The 26,296-nt window shown below is 54.0% G+C and overlaps 11 protein-coding genes across 11 annotated transcripts; 2 read left to right on the top strand and 9 right to left on the bottom strand.

Moving 5' to 3' along the window:
* Nucleotides 1–617: 617 nt before the first annotated feature.
* PG997_008302 (uncharacterized protein) lies at nt 618–4,484 on the top strand (the record flags this gene model as incomplete). The annotated part of the gene is made up of 6 exons (XM_066812617.1): nt 618–683; nt 761–791; nt 957–2,254; nt 2,299–4,087; nt 4,152–4,285; nt 4,338–4,484. 6 exons carry the CDS (start codon nt 618–620, stop codon nt 4,482–4,484), a joined length of 3,465 nt encoding a protein of 1,154 aa, XP_066667959.1.
* Nucleotides 4,485–5,165: 681 nt separating this feature from the next.
* Nucleotides 5,166–7,377, bottom strand: PG997_008301 (uncharacterized protein; the record flags this gene model as incomplete). The annotated part of the gene is made up of 2 exons (XM_066812616.1): nt 5,166–5,676; nt 5,732–7,377. The coding sequence occupies 2 exons, from the start codon at nt 7,375–7,377 to the stop codon at nt 5,166–5,168; spliced, it is 2,157 nt and encodes a 718-aa protein (XP_066667958.1).
* A 574-nt stretch (nt 7,378–7,951) lies between these two features.
* On the bottom strand, nt 7,952–8,632 carry PG997_008300 (uncharacterized protein; the record flags this gene model as incomplete). Its single annotated transcript, XM_066812615.1, has 2 exons — nt 7,952–8,454; nt 8,515–8,632. 2 exons carry the CDS (start codon nt 8,630–8,632, stop codon nt 7,952–7,954), a joined length of 621 nt encoding a protein of 206 aa, XP_066667957.1.
* Nucleotides 8,633–10,072: 1,440 nt separating this feature from the next.
* Nucleotides 10,073–12,492, top strand: PG997_008299 (uncharacterized protein; the record flags this gene model as incomplete). The annotated part of the gene is made up of 2 exons (XM_066812614.1): nt 10,073–11,718; nt 11,772–12,492. 2 exons carry the CDS (start codon nt 10,073–10,075, stop codon nt 12,490–12,492), a joined length of 2,367 nt encoding a protein of 788 aa, XP_066667956.1.
* A 411-nt stretch (nt 12,493–12,903) lies between these two features.
* Nucleotides 12,904–13,140, bottom strand: PG997_008298 (uncharacterized protein; the record flags this gene model as incomplete). The annotated part of the gene is made up of 1 exon (XM_066812613.1): nt 12,904–13,140. The coding sequence occupies one exon, from the start codon at nt 13,138–13,140 to the stop codon at nt 12,904–12,906; it is 237 nt and encodes a 78-aa protein (XP_066667955.1).
* Nucleotides 13,141–13,793: 653 nt separating this feature from the next.
* On the bottom strand, nt 13,794–14,009 carry PG997_008297 (PCI domain-containing protein; the record flags this gene model as incomplete). The annotated part of the gene is made up of 1 exon (XM_066812612.1): nt 13,794–14,009. One exon carries the CDS (start codon nt 14,007–14,009, stop codon nt 13,794–13,796), a length of 216 nt encoding a protein of 71 aa, XP_066667954.1.
* A 1-nt stretch (nt 14,010) lies between these two features.
* PG997_008296 (CSN12-signalosome component) lies at nt 14,011–15,521 on the bottom strand (the record flags this gene model as incomplete). Its single annotated transcript, XM_066812611.1, has 3 exons — nt 14,011–14,748; nt 14,807–15,116; nt 15,193–15,521. The coding sequence occupies 3 exons, from the start codon at nt 15,519–15,521 to the stop codon at nt 14,011–14,013; spliced, it is 1,377 nt and encodes a 458-aa protein (XP_066667953.1).
* A 703-nt stretch (nt 15,522–16,224) lies between these two features.
* PG997_008295 (Acetyl-CoA acetyltransferase) lies at nt 16,225–17,657 on the bottom strand (the record flags this gene model as incomplete). The annotated part of the gene is made up of 4 exons (XM_066812610.1): nt 16,225–16,314; nt 16,398–16,421; nt 16,494–17,438; nt 17,505–17,657. 4 exons carry the CDS (start codon nt 17,655–17,657, stop codon nt 16,225–16,227), a joined length of 1,212 nt encoding a protein of 403 aa, XP_066667952.1.
* Nucleotides 17,658–18,561: 904 nt separating this feature from the next.
* PG997_008294 (Kinesin-like protein) lies at nt 18,562–21,479 on the bottom strand (the record flags this gene model as incomplete). Its single annotated transcript, XM_066812609.1, has 3 exons — nt 18,562–18,796; nt 18,851–21,282; nt 21,360–21,479. The coding sequence occupies 3 exons, from the start codon at nt 21,477–21,479 to the stop codon at nt 18,562–18,564; spliced, it is 2,787 nt and encodes a 928-aa protein (XP_066667951.1).
* Nucleotides 21,480–22,843: 1,364 nt separating this feature from the next.
* On the bottom strand, nt 22,844–23,671 carry PG997_008293 (Ubiquitin-conjugating enzyme e2 2; the record flags this gene model as incomplete). Its single annotated transcript, XM_066812608.1, has 5 exons — nt 22,844–23,005; nt 23,068–23,155; nt 23,216–23,440; nt 23,506–23,570; nt 23,630–23,671. The coding sequence occupies 5 exons, from the start codon at nt 23,669–23,671 to the stop codon at nt 22,844–22,846; spliced, it is 582 nt and encodes a 193-aa protein (XP_066667950.1).
* Nucleotides 23,672–24,736: 1,065 nt separating this feature from the next.
* PG997_008292 (SPT3-like protein) lies at nt 24,737–25,696 on the bottom strand (the record flags this gene model as incomplete). Its single annotated transcript, XM_066812607.1, has 1 exon — nt 24,737–25,696. The coding sequence occupies one exon, from the start codon at nt 25,694–25,696 to the stop codon at nt 24,737–24,739; it is 960 nt and encodes a 319-aa protein (XP_066667949.1).
* Nucleotides 25,697–26,296: the final 600 nt, after the last annotated feature.

Here is a 26,296-nt window from a genome sequence, read left to right as displayed (position 1 = left end):
CTGTCTCATGTCCGTCTGTCTTTGAACAAGCGACAAAATATACGGTTGCTGCTCGAAGACTAGGCTCGCTGGCCTCCCTTAAACACCACGCCCCGGATACAATCGCATTCGCCTCAGCTGTCCAGCCGAGTCAGCTTTCGTCAACATCAACAACGACGCACAGGCACGACTCCTTTGCCAGCACTTTAGGTTGGGATTCGTGGCTGTTTCCTCCTTGGATCGACACCGTGCGTCCGACCATTGGGACTGAAGTTCAGAGGAGAGTGAGATCAGATCTTGCCCGGCCCAGGCTTTTTTTGATTTGGCTAAACTTTCGACGGTGCCTTGCCAAAAGGATCCCAAGCTTGCTACCGAGCCGCCAGCCTCAGCCCTTCAATCTCTCACGCGGTAACTGCTGTTGCATCATCGCCGGCGCGGCGTTGATACTTTACCCCTGGGGGCAATTGTTCATGTTCCCGCAGCTTGCAACCCGCCTCATCCACCCTGCGATACCAACCAACCTGCTCTCCCGGCCGCCTTGGCCTTCGACCTGTCGTATGCGACCACGCCGCTGCCAAGTAGCGATCGATTGACCGTAACACCTGCCGACCCGTCTGCGTTTCCTGCCGGAATTGAATATGGACGAATATCTGGAAAGCCAGCTGGAGGGCGAGGAAAACTTTCCCTGCAAGGGTTGCGGTGAGGTAAGGAGATATACTCATGGGCAACGACGCCACCGACGACCTTCACACTTTCGGGTGCTAATTGTGTTCAAACTTAGATACTCGAGGAGGGCAAAGCGTTTGAGCTGGGTAAGTCTCCATATACAAGAGCTTCTATACCCATGTCCGCACTGAGTAGTGCTTCCTCTGCCGGTCTTTGACCACCTCGTCCACTTATCTCCTTGTCTTGAGCAATGACGTCTCTTTTCAGTTTACCCAATGCTCAGCTCGATGGTGCTGACGATGTTGACATAGCCGGCAACCGATGGCATCTGAACTGTTTCCGCTGCAACACCTGCGGCACGCTCCTTGATTCCGACGCCAACTTGTTGCTTCTCGGAGATGGCTCCCTTATTTGCAACAACTGCACCTACAGCTGCAGTGCCTGCGGCAACAAGATCGAGGATCTGGCCATTCTCACGGGTGACCAAGCATTCTGTGCTACCTGCTTCCGATGTCGAAACTGCAAGAGGAAGATCGAAAACCTACGGTACGCCAGGACCTCGCAGGGTATATTCTGCATGAGCTGTCATGAATCTTTGATGGCAAGAAGGAGGAAAAAATCAAAAGTTGCAGCACAGAATAAAGCGCGAGAAAAAGACGGCTCGCCCATGATAGTAGACAAGAGTCTCCCTGCGCTTCCTCCAAACGCCATACCGAATGGTGCTTTCTCCAACGATCGAGTAGACCCCGACTCCGACAATACTCCAACAGAGCTATCCCCGCGACCTCGACCGACATACCACCAACATGATTCAGCAGGCTCGAGGAACAGTTCAAGGCCGCCCGCTCGATCGCCTGAGCGGCGCGCAGAGCACTCGAAGGAACCCTCGCTATCTCTTCCTGCGAGCAACTATCGTAACAACCGCAACTCGGCCTTCATGGGTCACGAGTCTAACAATGCGACTGGGGACGGCCATGATTTCTTCATTCCTGTGGCCCTGGACCCGAGTCCTATCCCATCTGCTACACCTCAGCCGAACAGGGATGCATCTGCTTCAGACCACGGCAGACAGTCGAGGGAGAAGGACTACTTTAGCATTTCAAGGGATGGTCAAAAGTCTGACAGGAAGCCGGAATCTCAAACATCAACTCCGCATATTGCTTTCCAGGAGAAGGCACGCGCGCCCTCATCTGATTACGACAGCCCGCCTGCGAAGGATCTGGGTAGAAAATTATCCAAGTCGTCTAGGAACGATGATCGGTCTCGAAAGCCGGCGAATGACAAGTCCCAGTCCGAGGGATTCAAGTTGCAGGAAGCCCCGAAGAGCAAGAAATCCAACATTCGTTCCGATTCCCAGTCAGGCGGTGCACAGGAACCAAGCGGAGGGCGGCACAGTGAAAGCCCAGGCAGGACCGACAAAGCTATCGCCGATGCTTCGCAGCTACTGTCGCAGACGGTCGACCAGTCTGGAACGTCCCGTAGCTCTCATGAATCGCGGTCCAGGGAGGAGGACGAGGCTCGGTCAACGGATACTTCCTTGGGCCATCGAGCATGGCCCGGCCCATTGCGCGCAAGGAAGTACCGCAGACTGGGCCAAGAACGGGTAATGGTATGTATTCCCCGTGAAAAGAGAAATGCCTTGGGCACACGCAGCTAACATTTACCAGGCAATGGTACCGTTGCACCGTCGTCGAGATCCAGGGGGGTGAAGATTATACGCAACCTTCACGGCCTAGCGCAGAACAGAAGCTGAGTGATACATATATGGCCCCACGAGCGCCTCCCGCTCCTCCCACGCATGCTGGTGCCAAGGAATCCGTAACTTCTCTGCCGGAAGTAAGCGAAAACAAGACATCGCCTAAGCTCCCGAGATGGAGCTCCGGCGGGGAGTTCACAATGGAGGAAGATATGGCGCGCATCCTTGGAACGGACGAGGGCTCGTCGTCTATCCTGCGCCGAGTATCGAATGCGGTGCGCCATGGGAGAACCAACAGCGCAGAACAAAGCGGTGCGATGGGCCGCATGGGTCATACACGCAGTGTCAGTGAGTCAACACGTGCAACCACGTCGCCTCACTGGCCTAAAACGCCCATTCTGGAGGATACATTGAATGGCCATGACATAACGATGTCGACGACTGATAATCCAGCTTTGTTGAAACGGAGACTGCGCACATCGGAAAACCGCGTTGCAGAATTGGAACGCCAATTTACCAGCGAAAAGGATCTGAAAGTCATCAACCAGAAGTTGGAAGAAAAGCGAAAGACGGTTTCGGTACTGGATACCCAGACGGAGATTATGATTCGCCAGTTAGAAGTGTTGGCCGGGTATGTTGAAAAGGCCAAAGATACTGGGAAACCAGTGGACCTTGGGGAGCTGGAGGAGTCGGCCATTAAAGAGTTTGTCCAGAAGCTCGAGAAGCTTAAACAATCCATGTCGGCCACCTTGGAACAGCTTCACTCGGAACGCGATGAGCTGGTCGACGAGAAGAACAAAGCTGTCGCTGACCGAGATCGAGCATTGTTGGAGTTTGAGCAGCTGTCCTCCAAGAACGCCCAATTAGCCGACATGAACAACGACCTCACCCACCAAATCCAGGAGAGATTCAAGAACCATTCGAACCCGCAAGAGGTTCGGTCCCCGATGAACGGCCTAGGAATCTACCACCAGCACAAGGGCGGCTCTTCGAACCATTCGGTGACCCTTGACAGCGCCAGCATGCAGACTGGCACCACCTTGATACCAGACCAGGAGGAGCCTATCGTCGAGCAAGGCCCGACAGTCGTCAACATCCGTAAGGGCAAGGTGCAGAAATTCAGTTGGAAGAAGGGCTCCAAGGCCATGGCCCAGAACATTGCCAAGGGCGTCAACAGGACGGTGGGCGCTCTGCAACAGCCTGAACGTCGCGACCAGCAGGGCTATACCATCGATAACATTGGCCTACCCTACAACATGACCCATGTTCAGGTCGAGTCCCCGGTGTCTCAAGTGCCGCCACCTGCCAACGGTCAAGCCAGACAAGGGCCTGATGCTGCCCGCCAGGGCTTCTTCAATTTCAACAAGAAGACCAACAACATGCCCAAGAATATGGCAGCCATGAACACCTCCAACCATACTATTGCGGAGGCTGCATCTGTCCTTTTCGGTTCTGAGCTTTCTGAAAGAGCCGACTTTGAGCGAAGGCAGATTCCCTGTGTGGTCACCCGCTGCATCGAGGAGGTCGAGCTGCGCGGTATGGACACGGAGGGTATCTACCGGAAGACCGGTGGCAACTCCCAGGTGAAGATGGTTCAGGATGGTTTCAACACAACTGAAAACTTTGACATTTCCGACCCCGACATTGACATCACCGCTGTCACCAGCGTACTGAAGCAGTATTTCAGAAAGCTACCTACTCCTCTTCTAACCTACGAGGTCTACGATCGCGTCTTGGAAACAAACTGTACGCTCCATCCCACCCCACCCCCAGTTGCCTGGGTTTCACATCATACTGACCTGCTCGACAGCCTTTACAACCGATGAAGAAAAGTATGACCATTTAAGGAAGACGTTCAACGCCCTGCCACAGAAGCATCGCGACTGTCTCGAGTTCCTTATGTTCCATCTTGCACGTGTAGCCAAACGTGAGCGTGAGAACCTCGTAAGTAATATCCTAGCGTTTGTCTAGGAGTACTCGTTAACCCCCAAAACAGATGTCACCCAAGAACCTTGCAGTTGTCTTCGCGCCTACTATTATGAGGGATAGAACGATTGAGCGCGAGATGACCGACATGCACGCCAAGAACCTCGCCGTTCAGTTCATCATCGAAAACAGCCACATCATCTTCTCGGAAGATTGAAAAGTCTGTTAGCATCATGCCCAGATTGGCGACCTTGTACATAACTCACCCCTGACGATGGAACCTGTCCCTGGGCGGATTGGTTACCTCGCGTCATGATCATGACAACAGGAGGCTAGGACCGCGAGGTTACCTCCCGGTCCTTCCCCCTTTATGATGATATCATATAACCCTTTCTTATGGACAGCCGATCAGAAAGGAGACCCTTACCTCCCGTCGTTGGATTCGATTCTCTTCTTTTCAGGAATGCTCCCTGCTAAAGCTGTCCACTTCTTGGCACCTTTTAGGAAGTTTAGTATCCTTGCAAGCATTGTCGTTGTTTGTTCTGTTGGAGTTTGCTCACTTTCGAGAGTGTCGCAAGGGGAGCGGCCACGAATGCGATTCGGAGCGTTTTTCTACATGTTCTTTTCTTTGTTGGAGTACAAGAATCTGTGGTATTCCTATGATAAGTCATGTTGCGCATTTGGGAAGCGGTGTTGACACGACTTTCGCTAAGTGGCTGCGAAAGATGAGGTGGATTTGGACAGTGCAGAGTCACAAATGTCGAAGAACTATTATACCAAAGCTGATTCGTGGTCTCAATCCTTGTGGTTGGTATTCCATCTCTCAGTCTCTCCCCCTTTGCCTGCAGCATGTGATGTACCAACTATGGCTGATTGCGAACTTTTGTATCCGTGAAATCTAGCTGCTGAATTGCCACGCGGTATATACTTGATCGTTCATGTAAATGAGAAAGTCGTCATCGCCCCAGAGTGATTGCACACCAAGCGAAGGCGTGGGATTGGAGCCTTGCCTGTGGACGCGGTCCTTTGCAAAAATCTGGTCTGGGTCAAGGGTAAACTTGACAATGCGTCGTAGCCGCTTCTGGGAGTCCAGGGGCAGCGTTTGCCACGTCCTCCAGTTCACCTGTAAAGACGCCTCGTGCCGACGCGCAACTAGAGGGTGATCGTCCTCGTGTCTCCCCGTCTGCGTCGTCGTGTAAAGTGGAATATGGCCAGCCTCTCCCGGCCCAGTTTCCCCTTCTTGTCGCTGGTCTTCCTCGGTCTCCCGGGTCATTCGTCCCCGACGACGACGACGACGGCACGGCTGGAGCACCATCAGCGGCCATTCCTCCTCGGCCGTGGTGGCCGAGAGCCGCTCCGTCAAACATCCGTTCCAGAGCCGGAACGCCTCGAGACTGCTGCTGCCGCTGCTATTGTCGTGGCGTTGGTGTTGCGCCGCCGCCGCCGTCTCGAAGCAGGGGGTACGTGAACGTTTTGGAGTAGACGTTAAAGCAGACGGCGACGAAGCCGGCGTCGCAGCACTGCGGGCAGATGACGGGAGCCCCCGCCGTGGCGACGGTGCCGGTCGCGTCAAAGGGGCCGTTGGTCTGCTGGCCGCCCAGCCAGATGGGGAGCAGGCTGAAGTCGCCGGACGCGCTCGTCTTCTCCCAGCGCAGGCCGCCGCGGTGGGCGGCCCAGCGGGTCGGGAGGAGATAGTTAGGCTGCTGCTCTTCAGGGGTCATAGTTGTAGCAGCAGTAGATGACGCCGCTATGCTGTTGGTACTGTGTAGGGACGGGGAAGGGAAGTCGGGGAGGAAGGTACCAAGCAGCGTACCGTCGGTGCTGAACTCGTAGACGGTCAGTTTCCGGTCTTGCAGGGTCGCGAGGAAAAAGATGTCACGGCGGGCTGGGTGGAGCACGAAGTCCAGCGTGATCACATTATTGTTATTGTTGTTGTTGGTTGTCGCCACGAGGGCCTGTTGTTCGAAGTCGTCATCGTTGTCGCCGCCGCCGCTCATGGAAGAAGATGACGAAGACGGTGCCACTGCAGGCGGAAGCGACAGCGGCTGCTGGATCCGGAGACCGACGCGGCACGCCCTGTAGGCGATATCGCGAATGTCGTAGCGGTCCGAGAGCAGGTGGCCTGGTACGTAGCAGCGAGCGCTCGCTATGTCGATCTTGCGGGGCGGCTCTTCTTTCTGCTGCTGATGATTGCTTTCGTGATGAAAGCACGGGCGCCAGAGCCACACCTCGCCGTCCTGCGACACGATCAGCACCGTGTCGTTCTCGCTCAGCGTGCGGGCTATGCGCTGCGGCATCACGACCGAGCGCAAGGACTCTGCCCCGCCGGCTTCGCCCGCAAAGTTCCACGCGTGCAGCGTCCTCCCCCGCGCCATCAGCAGCATGGTGTCGCCGAGGCTCGTCATGTACCCCGTCCTGTCCTCGCCGTGGCCCGGGAATAGGTAGCCGCGGCGCTGGCGGGTGCGGAGATCGTCGACGATGGCGAAGTAGGGCAGGCTGTACGCCTCTGGCCACCAGGCGATGCGGCCGTTCGCGTAGGCCACGAAATGGGCCAGTCTCGTGTACTGGTGGCCCCTGTCGCTGTGTTCTCCTGTCGCCTCCGGTCCCATAACAGTGGCCGTGGAGGTGGCGAGGGGAGGCGTGAGAGGACACAGATCCGGTACTGCGGCGTACTCGTGCACGCCGCCCTGGGCGACGGGTAAGGCGCGGCTCAGCGGCGCGCTGAAGTACTCGTCATCCTCGAGGCACATGCCGTGGTGGAGGGACGAGAGGAACCATCCCTGGCTTCGGCGCCGATTCCGGGTAAGGAAGCGGCGGAACGCGGGGCCGCAGTGAGAGACGGGGACGGTGAGGCGGAGCTGGGTGGATAGGCCCGGATACCAGCGATCTGCGAGCGCAGGCCATATGCTGGGGGACTCGCAGATGTGCCTTAGAGAGTGGCTTGTGTGCAGGCAGGCGATCACGTCATCTTGGTCGAGATACGACACAATCTGAAGATGGAGCTCTACGGGGAGACTGTTGACCAGGCTGGGATACTCGGGCAATGACTGGGAGGAAGTTGTCGAAGACGAGGCAGCTGGGCGCCGAAGGTGGGATAGGAAGGCCTTCATTGATTCGGCGTTTCAGCTAGGTCTCGGAGGGTTGTGTATGTTCAGTGTTCAGTGATGTGTCACAGGTAGTTGTGGACTGAACGCGGCGACCCAAGGGGTGAAGTCAGAATGCATTGAGAGCTAAGGCAGATATTCTATGGGTTCTTAGGCTAAGTGGGGTAATCTCACCTCACGAAGCAGGCTGGCAGGTCGAGTAGCTTGTCAGAGCAAAGGGCACGTATGTGTAGTCCCCTGAAACTGGAACATACGGAGCAGCTTCGTACAGACAGATGTGTTGAGAATCCGAATAGAGACGTGTGCAATCGTTCATTAAAGTATACTCTTTGGCCGGCATTCAGCACGCACTTCTCTCCAAGAACCCATTCGCCCCGTGGGCGACATAACACAGGTGCCATGCGCGCGTATGAATGAGTGCCCGGCATCGCTTGACCATATCGTCGACTGCTTCGAAAGCTGGATATCAGACCACGCCTGTTCCATGCTGCTACAGCAGCCGCGCAGTTTCCGAAGAAAGAGGGTCGGTATCGATTTCGATCCGCAGGCCGCCGAGGTAAAGTCCGGAGCCTTTGGATGCTCATTTTCCATCGCCCATCATTCGCTTGGCCTTGTCCAGCAGCAGGCCGCTCTCTCTTCCTAGCCTGCGCTGGCCATCACGACCTGGTGCTCGCGCTTTCTTCATGGCTTTCCTGAACCGGTCGCGTTCCTCTATCCTCCGCTGTCGTTCCTCGTTCCTCCGTTGGAATTCCTTCTCGCGCTCCTCGGCCGCCGCCTTCTTGCGCTCAGCTTCGGACTTGGCCTTCTCAAAGTAATCCGGCCGCCGCTGCTTCGGACCTCGAGGGCGACGCTGCCTCGCTGCGCCCGCTTCTGGCTCGGGCTCGGCTTCAGGCTCGTCCTCATCCAGCATGGCCTGCCGCTCTGGGTGAATCTGTGCCTCAGGCACATCTTCTTCGGCGTCACCGTCGGCGCCTTGCTCCCCACTGGCAGGCTTTCCCCCAGTCTGCTCCTCGGCGGCCTTGATCTTTGCATACTGCTTCTTCAACTTGGCCTTCTCGATCAAGCCCTTCTTGACCTTGTCGACTGTTGTCCGTGGTTAGCATATCTGTTGTTCAAGCATCGCATGCGTGGTTTCGCTCTTACTTTTCCGCCGCCAGGGGCCATCTGGCAGATTTTCCGGTCCGACACGGAAACCCTTCTTGGGCTTCTTGGCTTCTGGCGCACCAGCAACATCATCTTCGAGTGGCCGTTTGGAAACCATAGTGAGTCAGTCGTACACGTGATCCACCCTGTTTCGTTTTATTTCTCTACTGCCTGTGATGACTGGCGATGTCTACCTCTCGGCTCTCCAGGCGAACAATTGCAAGCTGAGGAAAAAGTGGTTATCGATAAAGCAGTAGCGGACCAAAGTGGAGATGGCCTGGTGTGGTTGTGCAGGTACCCCACCACATTGAGTGCCTAATGCAATTAAATCGCCCGTCTATCGCCTGCTTGGGTTGCTTGGGTACTGCCTATTCCCTAAAGCCTCTAGTGCACGCTGCACAGCGGGATAATTAGGCAGCTTTGATGGGGGCCCCCTGGGAAATGGCCGCCGAACAGTGAAGCTGACCGACCCTGTGACTCTTGTGACCCTGGCCCCTCATCGGCTACTGCAGGCAGGACTTTAGGTACTTCGATTGTTTTAGACGAAGGCCTAAGGTTCAATGTTCTGGACCCCGATTCGATTCTCGAACCCCCCAATTGCCAATTGCCAAATGCCAAATGCCCTCCAAATGAGCTGTGCTGCTGTGTTGGCTGGCGGTGGCTGATCGATCTGCTTGTTTCGGGCTGCATCTGGAAGGGTTTATTGCTCGCTAATTCCAGTCACGACCACAACAAACCACGACCCCTAATCCATGTCCGAAGGCCATGGCCCATGGCCCTGCAGCCAATTCCCCATGTCTCTCTTTCTAAAACTGGTCCCGTCGGTCCCGCTCGCCCATTCACGTTACGTTACGCCATGCGCTACGACTCCCGGCACTCATCATAAAGTCGGATGGTCCAGAAAAAGAGTCATTCGTTCGTTGCTATCTGGCAATCAATTGATGTCAGATACCCGTAATTCGCCCTGGCCTGGTCTGGTCTGGTCTGGTCTGCCACGGAGCGCTTGGCCATCGACCAATCTATCTGGCTCAGCCCAACGCCCCCATCCCTGGCTGCCCGGGATCGATCCAGTGTAAGTACATGGCCATCCCACTGACTGGAATGAGTGAACGCAGTGAGCCCGATGCAGTTCCCGTTCATCCGCACCATCTCGTTTCGTTTGGCCTGTTACGTACGTACCTACTTAACGCACCCGAGAATACATAACTCCCGTCTTGTCTTTGAAACGACCAAGGACACTTCTTTTTGTCTTTTACTTTGTTCTTCCCAGCTCGGGAAACTGCCCCAGCCGTGGCTCTGGTATATGAATGGAAATTGTCTTTTCAGGATTAGGACCTCCGTTTAAACCTTCGAGAGCTCGGCCAGCATCCTAGGCCAGAAGTCGAGTCAGCGGTTACGACATACTCCAACGTCCCTTACGTGACAGACACAGCACGAGCAAGAAACAAAGAACTGCTCAACTCACCAAGAGACTTTGAAAAAGCCATGATTGAATTTGATTCATGACACATTTGTTTTACGACTTTCGTCGTTGTCGCTTCTGCCAGTGTGATTTGACATGCCCATCTTCCAAGAAGACTCGGAGCGGGAGGAAGAGTCGGTAGGGAGGCCTACCATGGCGTCACCGCCCAGCTCTTTGGGTTCCGGAGCGCCTCATTCGCATGGCAGATCTCTGGCAAGGCAATCGTCTGAGGAGAGCATACGGACTGAGCTGTGCGAAGGGCCAGTACCAGACAGCCCCAGGCCCACTACTCCGGAGAAGACTTCGGAGGCCGAAGGTCCAATACCTTGTACCGACCGCGCAGAACTGATCGAGAGGCTGAAAAGAGGCGAAAGTCCGACTTGGATTGCAAATCGACACGTGGGCAATCTCCCTCACTGGGCTGGTAAGGGTAGCAAGCTAATCGATCATCAGTACGAGTCCATATGGGACCGTGAACCTATTACGCCATCCCGAAGCCCGAAACCCGCAGCCAACTCGCCCACTCTGCTACCACCCCCCACGATAACCCCAGAGAGACGGGACCACGGTTCCGACGACGAGAGACAGCTGCAGGAAGGTCTGAGCATCGAGCGACCCCGGTCTGCTCTGCATAGTGGTGATTTTACACAAGACGAGTCGTCCACCGAGGCTAGGAGAAGTAAAGGTAGTATTCTGCGCCAGAATGATAGTGCGGTACGTGATGATGGGCATCCATGGCTGGCCACCACGCCTCCGCGCGGGTTTACACCCTTCCAATTCGAAACCCGACATATGGGGGTAGAGTCCTCGAAAGAACCGCGATACCATTCGCCCTTGTCGTCATCTTTATCGAGAAGCTTTGTGTATAAGCCCCCAACGAGCCCCTTGGTTCAGACAGAAGTCAACGAGGATCTCGGTCTCAGCTCTCCTATGGAAGGCATAGAGATCGGTACGAGAAACACTCGCCGGCATACCCTTATGTCCACTCATAGTGGATCATATTGCTTCCCTTCGCAAGACCAAGTCGCAAGGCAAGCCCCTCCGTTGAGGCACGAGAGGACGTATCCATGCCAAGCGCACCAGCCCCGACGGTCTCTGACTTCTACACCCAACCTCTCGGTCACTGGCACATCTCCACAGACGCCAGGACTACTCCGATCAAGGCCACCTTCTTTTAGTTCCGATACTTCTCCCTTGCAGCATGCATCCATGGTGGGTTCCTACGAAGAAAGTATATTACGCGGGCGTATGTCTACTACCCCATCCAAGCCTCTAGACTTCGTCGCCCAAATCGGAGTATTGGGCCTAGGCAAGTGCAAATCCAGTCTTAGATGTCCGCCCCATGTGACATTACCCTTTCCAGCCGTATTTTACAGTTATGCGACGTCGTCTCATGGGAGATCCAAAGAAGATGACGGGCCCAGTCCGTATGTAGGCCAAGTAGATCTTGAAAACGGGCTGTCGAATCCAGAGGAAGACGCCCGAGCAAAGCGGAAAGCGCAAAATAGGGCACGCATGGCAGAGGATGATACTATTACCATGAACGATGGCACGAACCACGAGGCGCGCAGCTCGCAGCGACTGAAGCGAACGTCGAGCTCACCACGAGCGCCACCTGGGGGAAGCTATCGAATTCCCGAGAAGGGTCAAATTCAGATCATCATAAAGAACCCGAACAAGACAGCCGTCAAGTTGTTTCTTGTTCCTTATGATCTGGCAGGCATGGAACCGGGTACGAAGACGTTTATTCGACAACGCAGTTACTCAAATGGTCCTATAATCGACCATATTCCAGGCGCAGGGGCTATAGGAGCGGGGACAGGCCCATCTTGCGTTACCTGGTGCATTTGCATATTTGCAGCCCTTCGAAGGGCCGATACTACTTATACAAGTCCATTCGTGTCGTCTTTGCAAACCGGGTACCGGACGGCAAGGAGAGGTTGCGAAACGAGATAAGTCTGCCTGATCCGAGATTTACGACCTACAAACCGATACGCGTCATGCATCCACCAAGTTCCGTGGGAACCGGCCCTGGGGCTAGCCTGGCTGCCGAAAAGGCCTTTAGGAGGCGGCGCTCGGGCTTCTACTTCGGCGCCTCCAGTCATGGCCACGATAATGCCGACGGTATGGCAGGGGCTGCCATGAAGACGATACACCAGGACTTCTCGCTTGATTTTGCTAGCAGCAACGCGGCGGTGGAACCTGTTCCCCTGAGGTTCCCCGGGAGACAATCGCCGAGTAACTCGGGCTCTTCCCAGAGTAGCCATCCTACCACACAAGCGTCAAGCAACATCGCAAGCCCGGATGGCGTAGACAGCCAAATTAGTCGATACAACAAGTTGAGGAAGGGAGATGTAGGATACGGGGGCAATGCATTTTCTAGCCTGATCAATGGTAACCCTGGAGTAGCAGAGGGTCTGCTCTCGCAGAGGCTGCGAACTCTAGGTGTCCAGGCCCAATCACAAGCCCAAGACCAACAGCAGCAGAACCAAAGTCGAGAGCTTGGCGAGGGATGAGTGCGATTTTGTTTTTCAGAAGGCCCATGCGGCATTCAGCATATACTGGTCGTTCGGAGGCGTTCTTCGAATTATCACCATCTCTACGAAGTATTTAGGGACGTTTCAGGAATAGGCAAGGGGCGCATTGAGTTTGGCTTCATGGTTGATATCCCCTGGCTATCTTTCGCCTCTCATCATCACGACTCGTTTAATCCGAGTGATATTAGATCTTAGCACATAACCTCGAACGAGATTGTACATAACACATGATAAATAAAATCAGAATGTAACCTACCTACTAGGCTCAATGTTTCAAATAACAGCATAGAAGTTTTAGGTGTATCTGGACGGGTTATATTTGCTTTTTGGCAACTACCTATGCGATGAGGATGATGACACTCCGAAGCTTGAATGCCCTCCCTGCCGGCCTTACCCATCCCCTGCAGCATCCAACCAAATGTCGCGAAGGTTCGTCTTCTGCGGCGCCACGCGCTCCCCGGCGTCGACGAGCCACAGCACGGCCGGATCCGGAAGGTCGGCAATCGTGGGCGGGATCGGCGTGGGCGGCTGGTGAGACTGGTTGGGAAGGAAGAGGGGGTAGGACGTCGAGGTGAAGCCGATTACGAGGGCTTGAGACATTGGCCGTCCTGCTTCGGGCGGGAACATGTTAGTAGGTTGGGTTCCTCCCTTAATGGACAAGCTCTACGACGACGAAAGCATCACCGATGAAGAATGTGCTCAGACTCGCATTTGCTATTCCACAGCAGCCGCGCAAGGTTAGATATCCATGTACGAGAACCAAGGGGTAAGAGTATGGGATTGCACATCGTTGGTCAATATCGTAATCGTAAAGTCCAAGGAGTGCATAGAGGATGCGCCATAATGTCATTTATATAGCTTGTAATACGTCAAGACTCGGAGCACGTCATCAAACGACGCCAGCCGTGATATCAGTGGGGGTTTTTGTTGTCGGATGGAAACCTGTGATGTTCCCTGGATGTACTTTTTGCAAGGCCCGTCCAAAGATAACAGTCTTTCTGACCGATAACCCCCTCGACGATCCTACACCACGAACCACTTCACAATCTGACATTCTTAGTACACGTATTCTGCTTCGTCGACCGAGCTTGCGTAGTATCATGTTGATAATATAGGGTATCAAGACCACAACCAATTCAAATCCAGCGCTCATGGCAATAAAACATGCAACATACATACCCCTTCTTACATAACAATACCAAAGCAAATTTGAGTCTAGCAAGGTCACTGTGTGGTTCCCTTGTCCTCACAATGCTACCCTCTATGCCCGCAGACCCTTTTTATACCCTCTTAACCCATCCGGGCACATCCTCTCCCTCCTTGAGTCCCGTGGCCAGGATCTCAGCCGGCGGGGGCCAACCTGCTGCGACAGCACCCTTCTGCTTCGCACCGATAATGGCAAAGCGACCCTGGGAATGTGCTATGAAGCCGTGTAGTAGCCCCTGTGCGACAAGTGACGCTACAATGTTCTCTATATGGTCCTCGGTTACGGGCATGTTACCCCAGATGAGCCCTCGTTAGGGCGCAGGATCTTTGGCCCCCTGGCGGCGGCGCCAGAGTGCTGTGCTCATCCAAGCCTGCGGTGCGGTTAGATACGGCCTTGAGGAACATCGAGTTGATGTGTGGTTGTCGCGGTTTGCGGCCTGGGTGAGCCGGCAAGTAGCCCTCGAGACGCTTCTGTACAAAGGTTGCTGTTGTAAGAAGATGCGATAACTCTAACGTAGCCGCCTTACGGGAATCCGCTTCTGTGGGTGCAATGTATGTCAGGAGAAATGTACGCCGTGAAAATGCTCGCCAGACCAAGGGGCGCAAGCGATAAAGAAGGGCCAAGAAAATGCCACGACTGAACAGCCATTTCTCATTGGCATCGAGAGCTGCTTGCAATCGCAGGAAATTCCCCGTCCGCATGGCCTCGGCGAACGGCATATAGATGGGTGCTAATGACTGTGCTTCTGGCCGCTGAAGGAGTTGTGGCGATGGTATCCGGCCAAGCAGCAAATTACAAGGTATGAGATAGGTGAGGACCAGCCATCTGTGACTCTCAAACCGTTGGGGCGTTTCGAGATACGCCTCTTGTAGACATTGCGCTGCCCGACTGAAGTGGTTGTTGATAAAGTGGAAGCGTCCAAGGTAGTACAGAAACGTGACCCGCTGCGCTGCCGGGTAGAATGACAGTGGCGGCGCTTTGGCTGTGATGTTTGTGAAAAGCTGCTTTGCCAAATGGGTTTTCCGAGCCTACGAGGAAGAATTAGCCATGTTTGTAGTATAATCAGCGGGTTTTGGGGGTACTCACAGCAAACAGTAGCTTCAAGGTTACATTGGCAAATATATACACTCCCGTCTTCTTCCCCTTGGGTTGCTCATGGCGCTGACTTGACCTATCAGTCAGACACGCAGTGAAGACCTTCTGTATAATTTCCGCCGTCGTCTCGACAATGGACTTCTGCTCCTCCTCGCCGGCATCCACCGTCTGCAAGTTCCGCGTGAGGTCGGGGCGCTTATTAAGCGTCATCGACAACTTGGACAGGGAAGCGCACAATGATATGCTCGTCTGCAGCATAATCGTGCCGTAGGTCGGGTTGTTAAGCGCGGTCGTGCAGGAACTGTGAAAAGGAGGCAGTCAGCACTTGCGCCCAATAGACATCAGGCATGACAGCCGGGCAGCTCGAGGGACCTTACTTTGTGAGGCCGGTGAGTAGCTGATGGGCGCCCAGGAGGTCGTCGAAATCCACATCGCGCCAGTACTCGAAGTAGTCCTTCATGAAAGAGACGAAGCCCGGCCAGGCCGTCCCTTCATCGTCTGAGACATTGTCGTCTTCGGGTAGGCAGCTGTCGACCAGCTTGGTCAGGGAGGCGCTGTTGCGATAGCCCTTCTTGAGCTCGTCGGCGAGCTTGTGGTATTGGTCGGGCAACGGTGGCTCGACCAGCAGCCAGGCGCGCAGGTCGTTGCCATTCCGGTTCTTGAGGAATTTGCGAATCTCGCTCAAGAACTGTATGGTCAAAGTCATGGCGGCTCGGCGCTCCTTGCCCCTCTCCCTTGCCCCTCTCGTCCCCGTCGATGTTCCTTTCCGGCGTTCCTAGCGTCGGCGCATGAGAGAACACGACGAGGATTGCGACTGATCGGTCGGTTCGTGTTTGTTCGCTGTGGTCGAATGGAGGGGGGCCGAGTTCGATCGCGGCTGAAGTTTCTGAAGTCGTATCGGTGTATGGACTTTTATAGGTGCCCTGTTGGATGTAGCATGAGCAACAACAACAGCAAGGGTAGGGTCGGATCTCGAAGCTGTAGCTCAAAGAACGAACTGCAGCGTAAAGAGAGGTAGGTAGAGTTACGGATAGTGGGGACCACCAATCAATCAATCGGAGTTGGAGCAACAGGCGGTACGTGGGCCTGGCAGGGGGTGGGGCCTGGGACGGTAGGTACTTGTACAATTGATCTACCTAAATGTGTCGGGCTTGGGGGATAGGAGCTGGGCCTGCATTCAGTCAATCAATTCGATGTGGTTCTCTCTACAGCAAGCATTGCGTTAGGTGCAGCACAGATGCACTGCATTCTGGCTTCGAGTCGGATGGATTGTCAAGCACACCCTTGTCCAGGCTGTCCCATGCAAAGCAAGGGTCGTCATTCAACAGCTGTAGAGAACTTGACACACCCTGTCTTATTGAACGGCTATCTACCAGATACGCAGTATGTATCTACCTAACATATCAACCTTAGACAGACTCAATGCGCTGCACCACGATAGCAGTAGCAGCCCCGCCCCCGTTGCAAATCGCAGCAACGCCGTACTCGCCAGGCTTGAGCTGGTGAAGCAGCGTCGTGAGAATGCGCGAGCCGGAGCTCCCAGCGCGTGGCCCAGTGAGATGGCACCTCCGAGGGGGTTCACTCGGGCATTCTCGAGGCCGAGTAACTGTCGTACATTCGTTAGCTTTGAACCGAAACTCGTAGTTCCCTTCTATCTTGTTCATCGACATGGATTTACCTTTTCGTTGGCCTTGATGACGGCCGCGAATGCCTCGTTGAACTCCCAGACTGCGACCTGGTCTTTGCTGATGCCCGCTCTCTCGAGGGCAATGGGAACAGCCTTGGCAGGTGCAATCGGGAAATCGACAGGATCCATGGCCGCATCGGCCGAGCCGCATATCCGTGCAAGCACTCTAGACCCGGCACCGTATTCTTGTGCGATGGCCTTGCTGCCCAATACCAGGGCACTGGCACCATCGTTAAGCGTTGACGAGTTGGCCGCCGTGACTGTGCCCGTACCGTCCCGGATGAATGCCGGCTTTAGTGTGGGCACCTTGTCCAACTTGACATCGAGATAGCCCTCGTCGGTGTCGATGACTGTATCGCCCTTGCGGCCCTTCACCGTCACCGGCGCAATCTCGTCGGCAAAGGCCTTGTCCTTCCACGCGGCCTGCGCGCGCTCGTAGGACTGGATCGCGTATGCATCCTGCATCTCGCGGGTGATTTCATGTTTCTTAGCGGTGGTTTCGGCACAGATGCCCATGTGAAACTGATCGTACACATCGGTCAAGCCGTCCTTGATCAGGCCGTCCTCCATCTTGACGTGGCCAAACGCGGGCAGGCTGCTCGAGCGAGGAACGTAGTAAGGCACCTGCGACATGTTCTCCATACCACCAGCCACCTGGGCTTCGGCGAGGCCCAATTGTATGTTTTGCGCCGCGAAGACGACGGCCTTTAGGCCCGAGGCACACACCTTGTTGATGGTGATGGCCTCCACATTCGAGGGCAGACCGGCAAAGACCGAAGCCTGCCGAGCGGGTGCCTGTCCTATGTTTCCTTGGAGCACATTGCCCATGTAGACGTCCGTGATCTTCTCGGCCGGAACTTTGGACTTCTCCAGGGCAGACTTGATAGCTACGGCACCCAATTTCGGTGCCGGCACCGTCAGGAAAGCACCATTGAACTACGTCATAGTTAGACACGGGAGACTGGGTCGCGTACACATGGAGACATGAGCAGAACGACGAACCTTTGCTGTAGGCGTCCTTGCGGCACTGAGAATATACGCATCGCGAATCTCCTGCCGTAGAGCTGCTTGTGCCGTGAAGTGCCTTATTGCCGAGGGATACCGAGCGGCTGAGTGGAGGCAAGCCCGAGTGGCGGGTCTCGCGAGTAATACCATGTTGATAGCGCACTATAGTGCCGTTAAGGGAAATGAACGAGTATGGACACGCGTCTTGAAGGCGAAAGACCCAGTGCAAAAAAACAGCAAGGCAAGGCAGAAATGGGATGGGAAGAGAAGAATGTCCAAGGAAAGGCAAAGGGATCTCTATTTTAAGCCGCGAGCATGGATCAGCTTCACATTCACGTTCCCCGGCTTCAGTCGGCCCCGCGTATCAATTCCGATGGAACTTGTTGGGGTAGCTTTGCCCAAGTACCACGCTAACCCACTTGTCTGCATCCCCTCCCTCGGTAGATTTTCATGTGAGATGGCAATGTTACTTTCTAATCCTTGTATTTAGTGATGCGAGTCTAGCTGATACTTGACGGCAAGAGCGCAGCAGCACAGTTGGGAGTATACGACCTATATAGCTGGAACCACCCACCGGAGCAGGGTTGTTCAGAAATAAGGAAAAGACACAGGCATATCGCATCTCCCATTCGTCATCCTGCCAGTGGAAACCCGCACGTTCTCGTATCATCAAGAAAACACCACATCGGGTGGTGAGGGTGATCCTCTGACGACTCCTATCGCGCCTAGTCTTTATGCATAGAAATCCAACATTCTGGCCTCCCATCGTGTTTCATCGTAATCTGTCTATCTCCGCCGATCTTCCACGTCGGCCCAAGCCTGATGTTCATCCGACAAGGAGGACACCATACAGGGTATAGGGTATAAAGTCCGGCCCGACGTTCTGCTCTATCGTCTGCTCTACCTCGTCCAATTCACGTTCAGGGGTAGCAAGTGAAATGGGAAACAGTTGACAAGTACCGCGACGACAAAGCCTGCAAGAGAAAGCCGGCCTTGTCGCTGATTGGTACTGGTCCTGCCTTGATGATGGGAACTGATTCCCTTGTGACTGTCCCTAAGACTTCTGGAAGAACCAGCTGCTTCGCTTGCCAGAACCACCCTCGTTCTGCAGGTTGGCAATAGTCGGAACCGGGGCAGGGACACTGGAGTCGCCCCCGCCGCGCAGAGGCTTCGCGATGCGGCTGCCGAAGCTGAAGCCGCCGTTGCCGGTGGGCGAGCCAAGGCCGCGCGTTGAGCCTGCCTTGGCAGCTTCCAGACGCTCCTTGACAGCCGTAAGCTGAGACTCGAATCTGAAACTATTATTAGTACCATGTGTGTTAAGGGGGCTGGGCAATTGCAAGTACCTGTGGTTCGCCGCTGTCAGCTTCTCCTGGCTGTCCTGGAGCAAGCTCTCCAAGCTCTGAATACGCTCATTCCTTGCAATAAGCTTGCGCTCAGCGATCGCCACCTCCTTCTTGAGTGCGCCGTTCTGCTCCACAAGCTGGCGCTGCACCTGGGTAAGCTGCTCGAGATTGCGTTCGAGGAAGGCCATCTTCTTCTGCTGCGCCCGGTTGTTGGACGACCGCAAGACGTTGTTGTACTGCTCGCGAGTCTCGTCCAGGCTGATCTCCAGCTCCACGACGCGCTCGCAGCGGTTCTGCAAGTCGCGCATCAGACTCTTCTTCATTACATCAAATTCGGCAATTTGCTGCTGAACAGTCTTGCCGTTGGCCAGGCCAGGGGTAGGCGCTGTGCCCGTCTTGACACGACCCTGGAGGTCTTCAATGAGCGTCTTCATGCGCGAGTTCTCTGCAGCCTTCTGTGCGATGTCTGCCTTGAGCTCGTCTACCAGTTCCATTTGGGTGGTCTGCTTGCTGGCATAGGCATCCTTAAGGCGTTCCTTGACTTCCTCCGCATCTGCCTCGCCCAGGTTTCGCGACAAGAGGTCCTCGTATTCTTGTTGCAGATTTTGCAGCTTGGTCTCCAGCTCCATCCTCCGGCGTGCCTCGGAGTCGCTAGACATACCACTGTAAAGAGACAGCTCGGCTTGTCTGACAATTCCTTGTGTCTCAACAAGTTTGGCTTTGATGTCCTGCAGGTCATCCGGCGGTATCGGGTCGCCAGTTGAGCTGAGCTCGTACAACGTCTCGAGCTGCTTAATAGCATCCGCAATAGACTTCTCATTCTCGCTGAAGACATCGCCTCCGAGATCGAAGCCTGCCATCATCTTGGCCATCTTCTCCGCCTTCTTCTTCTCCTTTTCATCCGTGACGGCGGTTGTCTCCTTGGCACTCATCTTGACATCCAGAAGCTGCTGTTTGACTTCGTCCAGTTCCGTGGTGAGCTCCCCGTTGGCCTCCTTCAAAGCGTCCATGGTGATCTGCGCCTCCTTGCTTTCGAAAGTCAGGCGCTCGAGCTGCATCTTGGCCTCGTTGACTTCTGTCGTGAGCTTTTCGTTTTCCTTGCCTAGCTTGCTGTCGTGCTCCTTCAAGAAGCTGAGCTCCTCCTTTGATTCGGCAAGGGTCTTCTCTGCATTAACAACTTGAGATTCCTTCTCCGATAGTTGGTCTTGAAGCTCGTTTTCTCTTCGAAGGAACTCCTCTCTCTCGTCCTTATCCAGAGGGATGCTAGGAGTACCAGATCGTTCCGCCGGGGCAGGCGTCTCCGCCCGGCTATCAGCTACCAAACGCGATGGCGTCGATGGCCTGGTGGCCTTTGCGGCATCAGCCTTGGTAACCATTACGCCTTCGGCGGAAAACGCTGGTGTCCATTTGTCTTTGGGAACGGCGTCGCCAGCACGCCAAAGTTGCACCTCGCCCTCCAGGTTCGATATGTAATTCTCGAACGTGGAGATACTCATTTGCGCCTTCTTGAGCATGGCCTTCAATTCTGCCGGGCTGAGTTCGGCATTGATCTTTGCCTTGTTCTTGATCGACTTGGCTCTCATACCGAACCGCAGAGTACTCAGCGTTTCGGCATCGTTATAACTACTGGGCGAACAGTTGATGATCAAGGTCGTCCTGCTGTTTCCTCCCAGAGATTCTTGCAAGATTCGAGTCAACTTGGAGTCTCGGTAAGGAACGTGAGAGGATTTTCCGTCGGTCAGGGCGTTGATGACCATACCAAGAGCACTCAAACTCTTGTTAATTTTCTTTGCCTCCTCCAACGTCTGTCCGCTCGCGCCTGTCTTGCCGACCTTTTCGCTACCAGCCAAATCTACCAAGAAAAGCTGACCGCTCTTGGCCGAGCCGGTCTCAACGTTCTTCTGGGTAATGGTGATGACGAATATGGAGTGCGATCGTGACGACTCTTGGTTCATGTTGGTGGCGGCGACTGCACGGGCGTTTCCTCCCCTCCTCATGACCTCGAAGACTTCCTGCACACTCGAAACGTAGATCTCGAGAAGACCTTTGACATATACGCCCCTGTTCTTCTCTTCGTGTACCGGTAGGTTGTCGTTCTGGGGTTGAAGCAAATCTCGGATGCGTTCCATGTAGATCTCCATGTAGCTGACTCGGACGGTGTACTCGATGTTCGCGGGACTCGCCATGATGCTGCTGAAGATCTGCTCCACGATACGAGGTGTGACACCCTTCCCTTCGTCGTCTTCTATATTTGTTCCCATCATGGTGTAGGACTTTCCGGCACCCGTCTGACCGTAGGCGAAGACGGTTCCATTGTAGCCGTTAAGGATATCGTCTACTGTTGGTTTGATAGAGTAATCGAATATAGTAGACTGCTGGGATTGCATATCAAAGACGCGATCGAAAGTGAACCCGCCAGTTGCCTCGGCAGACTATATGTATATATATCATGGTTAGAATGGATGCGCACCGCCTTCGCCTCCGCCATGGGCTGCAGTCGGGTACCTACGTTCAGATTACAGGTATCGTCGCCATCGAAAGTAACTATAGGCTGGCCACCCGATGCCAGCTCAACCTTATTTTGAGGTCGAAATCGGGCGACGACCTTGATCGTGTTTGGGGCCGACATGGTGAACGGCGCCGAAAGAGAATGTCTTTGGGTTGCTTGCTGTACGAAGCCGATACTGGAAGCAGCAATCAGCGGTGCAGAGGACGAGGACAAGGGGGGGCTTGGTGCCCTCAAAATCATGTCAGGAACAGTAGGTAAAGATCGATGCAGGATGCGGCTCGCTGCAGCTTGCTCGGCAAGAGAACAGGAACTGAAATCAAGAAGACCTATCTCGGCCGACGAGATCGGCGGATAGGTCATAAAAATATGACAATATGGTTTTTTGTGTCGCCCAGCACAGAGGGTTGTGGTGGGTAAAGGAGGTGCAGCCGTTACGTCGCGTTTCCCGTTGCCGGTTTGGAGAAGGGGACGTCGGAGAGGGAACGAGATGGGATGTAGCGGTGCAGAGCGAAAGAAAACAGGGTTCACATGGGATCAGTCACACCTGGACAAGTGTCTGGGCGCCGGATCTGTTTGACATTGGGGATACAGTTTCTACTTGCCTAGGCGGTGGTGCCCGTCTATCTTCTGTCCGTGCCTGTTGTGTGCCTGGATTGGCTGGGCATGGGTCCCTAAGTTGCTTTTTCGCCAGTAGGATATCACGCTATTGCGCTACCCAGGAGGGGTTCAGGGGGGTTCGATGCCAATGGTGACCAAAGAGGGGGTTTGGGTGTCTTTACAGCGGGCTGCTTGCTGTACAAACTGTCGATTAGCGATGGGGGTCACAGTGATTAGCAGCAGTCTAGTGGGGTCGCGGTACAAGTCAGTCATTAGGCACTGCATCAATGTTTACATGTAATTGCATACATGTACCCAACGCGCAGGTGGTGGGTGGCTGCTGGTAGTAGTAATACCTCAATGTTTGAAATAACAATAACATTGACTCGGTATGATGCTCATTTACCCCATCAATGCAACTGCAGCCACGTCCGCAAAACTCAACCCCAATGACTCGGTTCCGTTGCGGCATTGATGACCGACTTGTTGGCACAAGTAGTGGTAATTTGCAATATTCACGTCAACGGACAAGGGACGGCTATGAAACGGGAGAGACAGCATTTACCTGCAAGTACATTTGATGTGTCTACATGTAGGTATGTACTTGCTTCTATATCCACTTGCATGAGTGCCGGAAACCAAACCTCTATTGTGTGTCCAGACCGCCTAAAGAACTGTTTACTTGCCAGACCAGGTATAATTTAATGACAACGTTCATTGAGAAACTCCGGAAGCTATGCCATGTGCCAGACTACTGCGGACTACCTAAAGACCGTGGAAAGAAGCAGAAAACCAGCCATGAAGAGACCGCGACAAGAAAGCAGCATTCATCCCGTATCAGGCGCCGATCCCTAACCTACGCCTGACGTAACGCCTAAATCAAAGCCTCATCGCAGTAACGGCAAGATCGTCGTCCGCTGAAGTACGCTCTCAACCGAGATAGCATCTGGTAATGAAAGAACGGCGAGTTGTCTCGCTGTACCGACGCGACGTGCCGATGTCGGCCGTATCGCTCCGTAACCCAAAGCCGAATATGCGGCCAATGTAGACTGTTCCAAATTTTGAGATGTGACCTTCAATCTTCCCAGCTCTTCTCAACGGTTTCCCGTACTCTCTTGGTGTATTCCTTGCGGTTGTCTTTGTAGAGATTCGACGCCTCGACGTTGGCCGGGGAGCCCGTATTAGGGTCGTTTAGAAGACTGTTTGCCCGGTCAGATGCCGTTCCTTGTGAATAATGAGTTGTGTGCCCGTGGTCTTACCTCTGGATACTGGTCAACACAGCGGCAACGTCGTACGTGGGACTCCACCGGTTCTGCAGGATATCAAGGCACAGTTCGCCCGTGGCATAGACATTGGGATGGAACATCTGGCTGATGAACTTGACGGCGGGCGGCTTGTTCGGGTATTGCTCCTCGAAGTGCATTACGAGGCGGAAGGTTCCATCTTCGAAGGGAGTGTCTGCAGGACCTATTATGACAGCATTCCTGATATTCCGGTGTCAGTGCTGCGCGGGGTCCAAGGTTCGGAAGGATCGTCAGTAGTAGCATACCAAGTCATGACATTGTCAGGGACGGGGGATGCAGATACGCCAGCGGGAGGATCGGTTTGCATGCGCTGTGTCTAATGTCAGCGGGAGCCTTCCTAAAAAAACATATCGTAGGAAGATAAGGCACCTTGAAGTCTCGCATCAAACGGCGGCGGGCGGCTGTAGACATGGTGGCGAGTTGTGGGAATCGGTTGATGGCGGCAAACGAGGCACGACCAGAGAGGAGCAAGATGTAGAAGGGTCAGTTCCAATAACCCGGGGAATCAAAAAGTAGAGTGAAGGATGGTACTTGTTTCTAAAGCCTGGAGAGTTGATTCAGGTCTCCTGGAATAAAAGCATGTAGTTTGGGGACCCGGTCAGCGGTAGTCACGCAACAGCCGACCTGCGACACCACCGATAAGCACAATGCCCCACGTGATGCAATCATTCAATGTGGCTTGCTTCAATGCGGGGAGCTGGAATTCCGCACTCTAGGTAACACCTGGGCAGTATTTTATTTGCGCTTACTTGGGATTAATTACACCAAAAAGAAAATCCCGATATCACAAAGGAACAGTGAATAATCAAGAACGCTCTTTTATATTCTTGCAGGAGTGTGCCTGTCGCCTCGATCAATGGTTTTGTGTTTTAGGGGAAGGGGGGTGCTAATGCTTCATTGACAACAGTACTAACAAAATTCACTACAATGGTCACCTTAGGATTTACATGATCTAGAGCAGCCGTTCCACGGATAGCTGGTGGCCATACAACAACTAGACATCGGTAAAATAACCATAAGGATTAGCAACGGTCGTTAGTTGCAATTGCAGTACATGGAAGCATATAGTGCTCTGGGAAGATGTGGCTTTAAACAGAGCATCCTCACAATTACCGAGTTTAGCATAGCAAAGTGCGGACGGAGCCAACGGAGCCAACGTTGTTGATGGGACTCTACATTAAACATCTACTTCGAGCAAACCTCCCTGAATTAAGTAATCAATTAATAGAAAATGGGTATCACGCCGACCTTTCCAATAGCGCCAAACAAGCCCGAGCACCCAAGTCCCAAAGCGCCTTCATCGATATATGCTAGACCAAATCGTGTATCCTCCAATTGTGGCAATAGTAGCCCATCGGCTTCAAGTCAGGCACGAGGCTCAGCAAGCCTTGGCATCAGCTCACTGAGGCTTTGACCCAGGTTGGGCTTTATAATCATACAAACTTCCAACCTCGACTGCAGCTGTAATGGAGTTGTTTAGAACAGTTTAAGGTTGGTCCTTTGCTGAAGTCGGGTGCCATTGAGCATTGCTCGCGACCTCTTGGGCCTGGTTTGTAGCCGACGGAATGCTTCCTGGATATGCCGTGACTCAACTGGTGCCCTGCCTTCACTTGGCGGGTCGAATAGCCCTTGAGCCAGCTTGCGCTTCTTGTTACCGGTGCTCTCGCCTCCACTGCGCTCCTTCCAGTTATCTTCTTGGTCTTTGATTTTGAGGGCTTCTTCGGTCAGGGTCTGAACCATCTCAAAGGTCAAGAAGCCCAGGATATCGACAATATCATCCGAGGGTTTGCTGTCCGTGACGATACCGAAACCAGCCCATTCTCTGAAGCGTTTGCCCTTGCGGTAGGTGAACGACGCTTGGCGGTACTCGGACCACGTGACGTACTCCTCTCTGGTCATTGCTTTCGTACGCTCATCGGCCTTGCGGAGACGCTGGAGGGTGATGATGTTCATTTCTTCCTCCTCCTCGTCTTCTTCGTCGTCCCGTTCGGGGACCTCCTGGCTGTAGAAGCTAGAAGGCTCCCAGGGTAGCTTCACCTTAGCCTTCTTGTTCTTCTTGGTCGCTTCTTCGACGGCGGGACCAGCAACAACGCCGGCGCCGGCCGGGTCATCGGCTACGCCCATTTCCACGTCACCGCCTTTCTCGTCCGAGTCGCGAGCATTCTTTCGTACATCCTTCCAGCTGAGGAATGTGCGTAACCGGGAGACTTTAGGAGCATCATCACGGATCTGGAAGATAAGATCGTTGATGGTGATGGCTCGAGCGCCACGACGTGCTGCCAGCTCTGTACAGCTGCGCAGCATTTCAATGACTTGCTGACGCACAATCTCTTCGATCATAGCAGTGGTCTCAACAGACGGCTCACCAGCCTCTCCAGAGACATACATCATCTGCTGGATCTCCTGGCGGTATTTGTGCTGCTTTGAGTCCGCCATTTTGAACTTGTTTAACCGACGTCACAGACGTGGGAATCCGATACGTGGTATGATGCGGTGTAATTGTCTGTAGTAAAAGGCTGATAAAGAGTATAAGTGACGATAGTATATGTTGAGTAGCTTTAACAAATCTCAGCTCGTGGTGTATTTTGAATAGCAATGGACTTCAGCTGAGGTCAAGTTGGTAAGGATGAGGTTCAGCTGAGAGGAGAGGCAATAAGAAATAAGACAGATCGAGCAAAGCAAAGTAAGGCCCGAGAAGTAAAATACATGTAGAACGAAGTAAGGTTGGGCCCACTTAGAGGCAGCCAATATCCGACTGGAATAGACTTAAGCCAGGAGAAGCAGAGTTTATGAGTCTTCCAAGTGAACCATTCAAAACAGGTAGGTAGCTGGCTGGCTTGATCGTCACAAAGAAAGCGAGGCTCCCAAAGAGTCGCTTTAAGCTTTGGACGCGCTTGGGTCCAGCAAGGCACATGAATCCACTTTGTGCAGACGGGGGTGGCTGGTTAAGACAAGTAATGATCCCCGGGCAGTTGCCAGCTGCAGGTCACCCAGGTGCATTGTGGCTGGTGGCGTTTGTGGGTCCACAGCCGTTCT

The sequence above is a fragment of the Apiospora hydei genome (genome assembly GCF_038363865.1).
Source record: "Apiospora hydei strain CBS 114990 chromosome Unknown utg000006l_segment0_segment0, whole genome shotgun sequence".
NCBI classification, from domain to species: Eukaryota; Fungi; Ascomycota; class Sordariomycetes; order Amphisphaeriales; family Apiosporaceae; genus Apiospora; species Apiospora hydei.
Note: the sequence above shows the minus strand (reverse complement) of the source record. Positions and strands in the feature narration are given on the sequence as shown.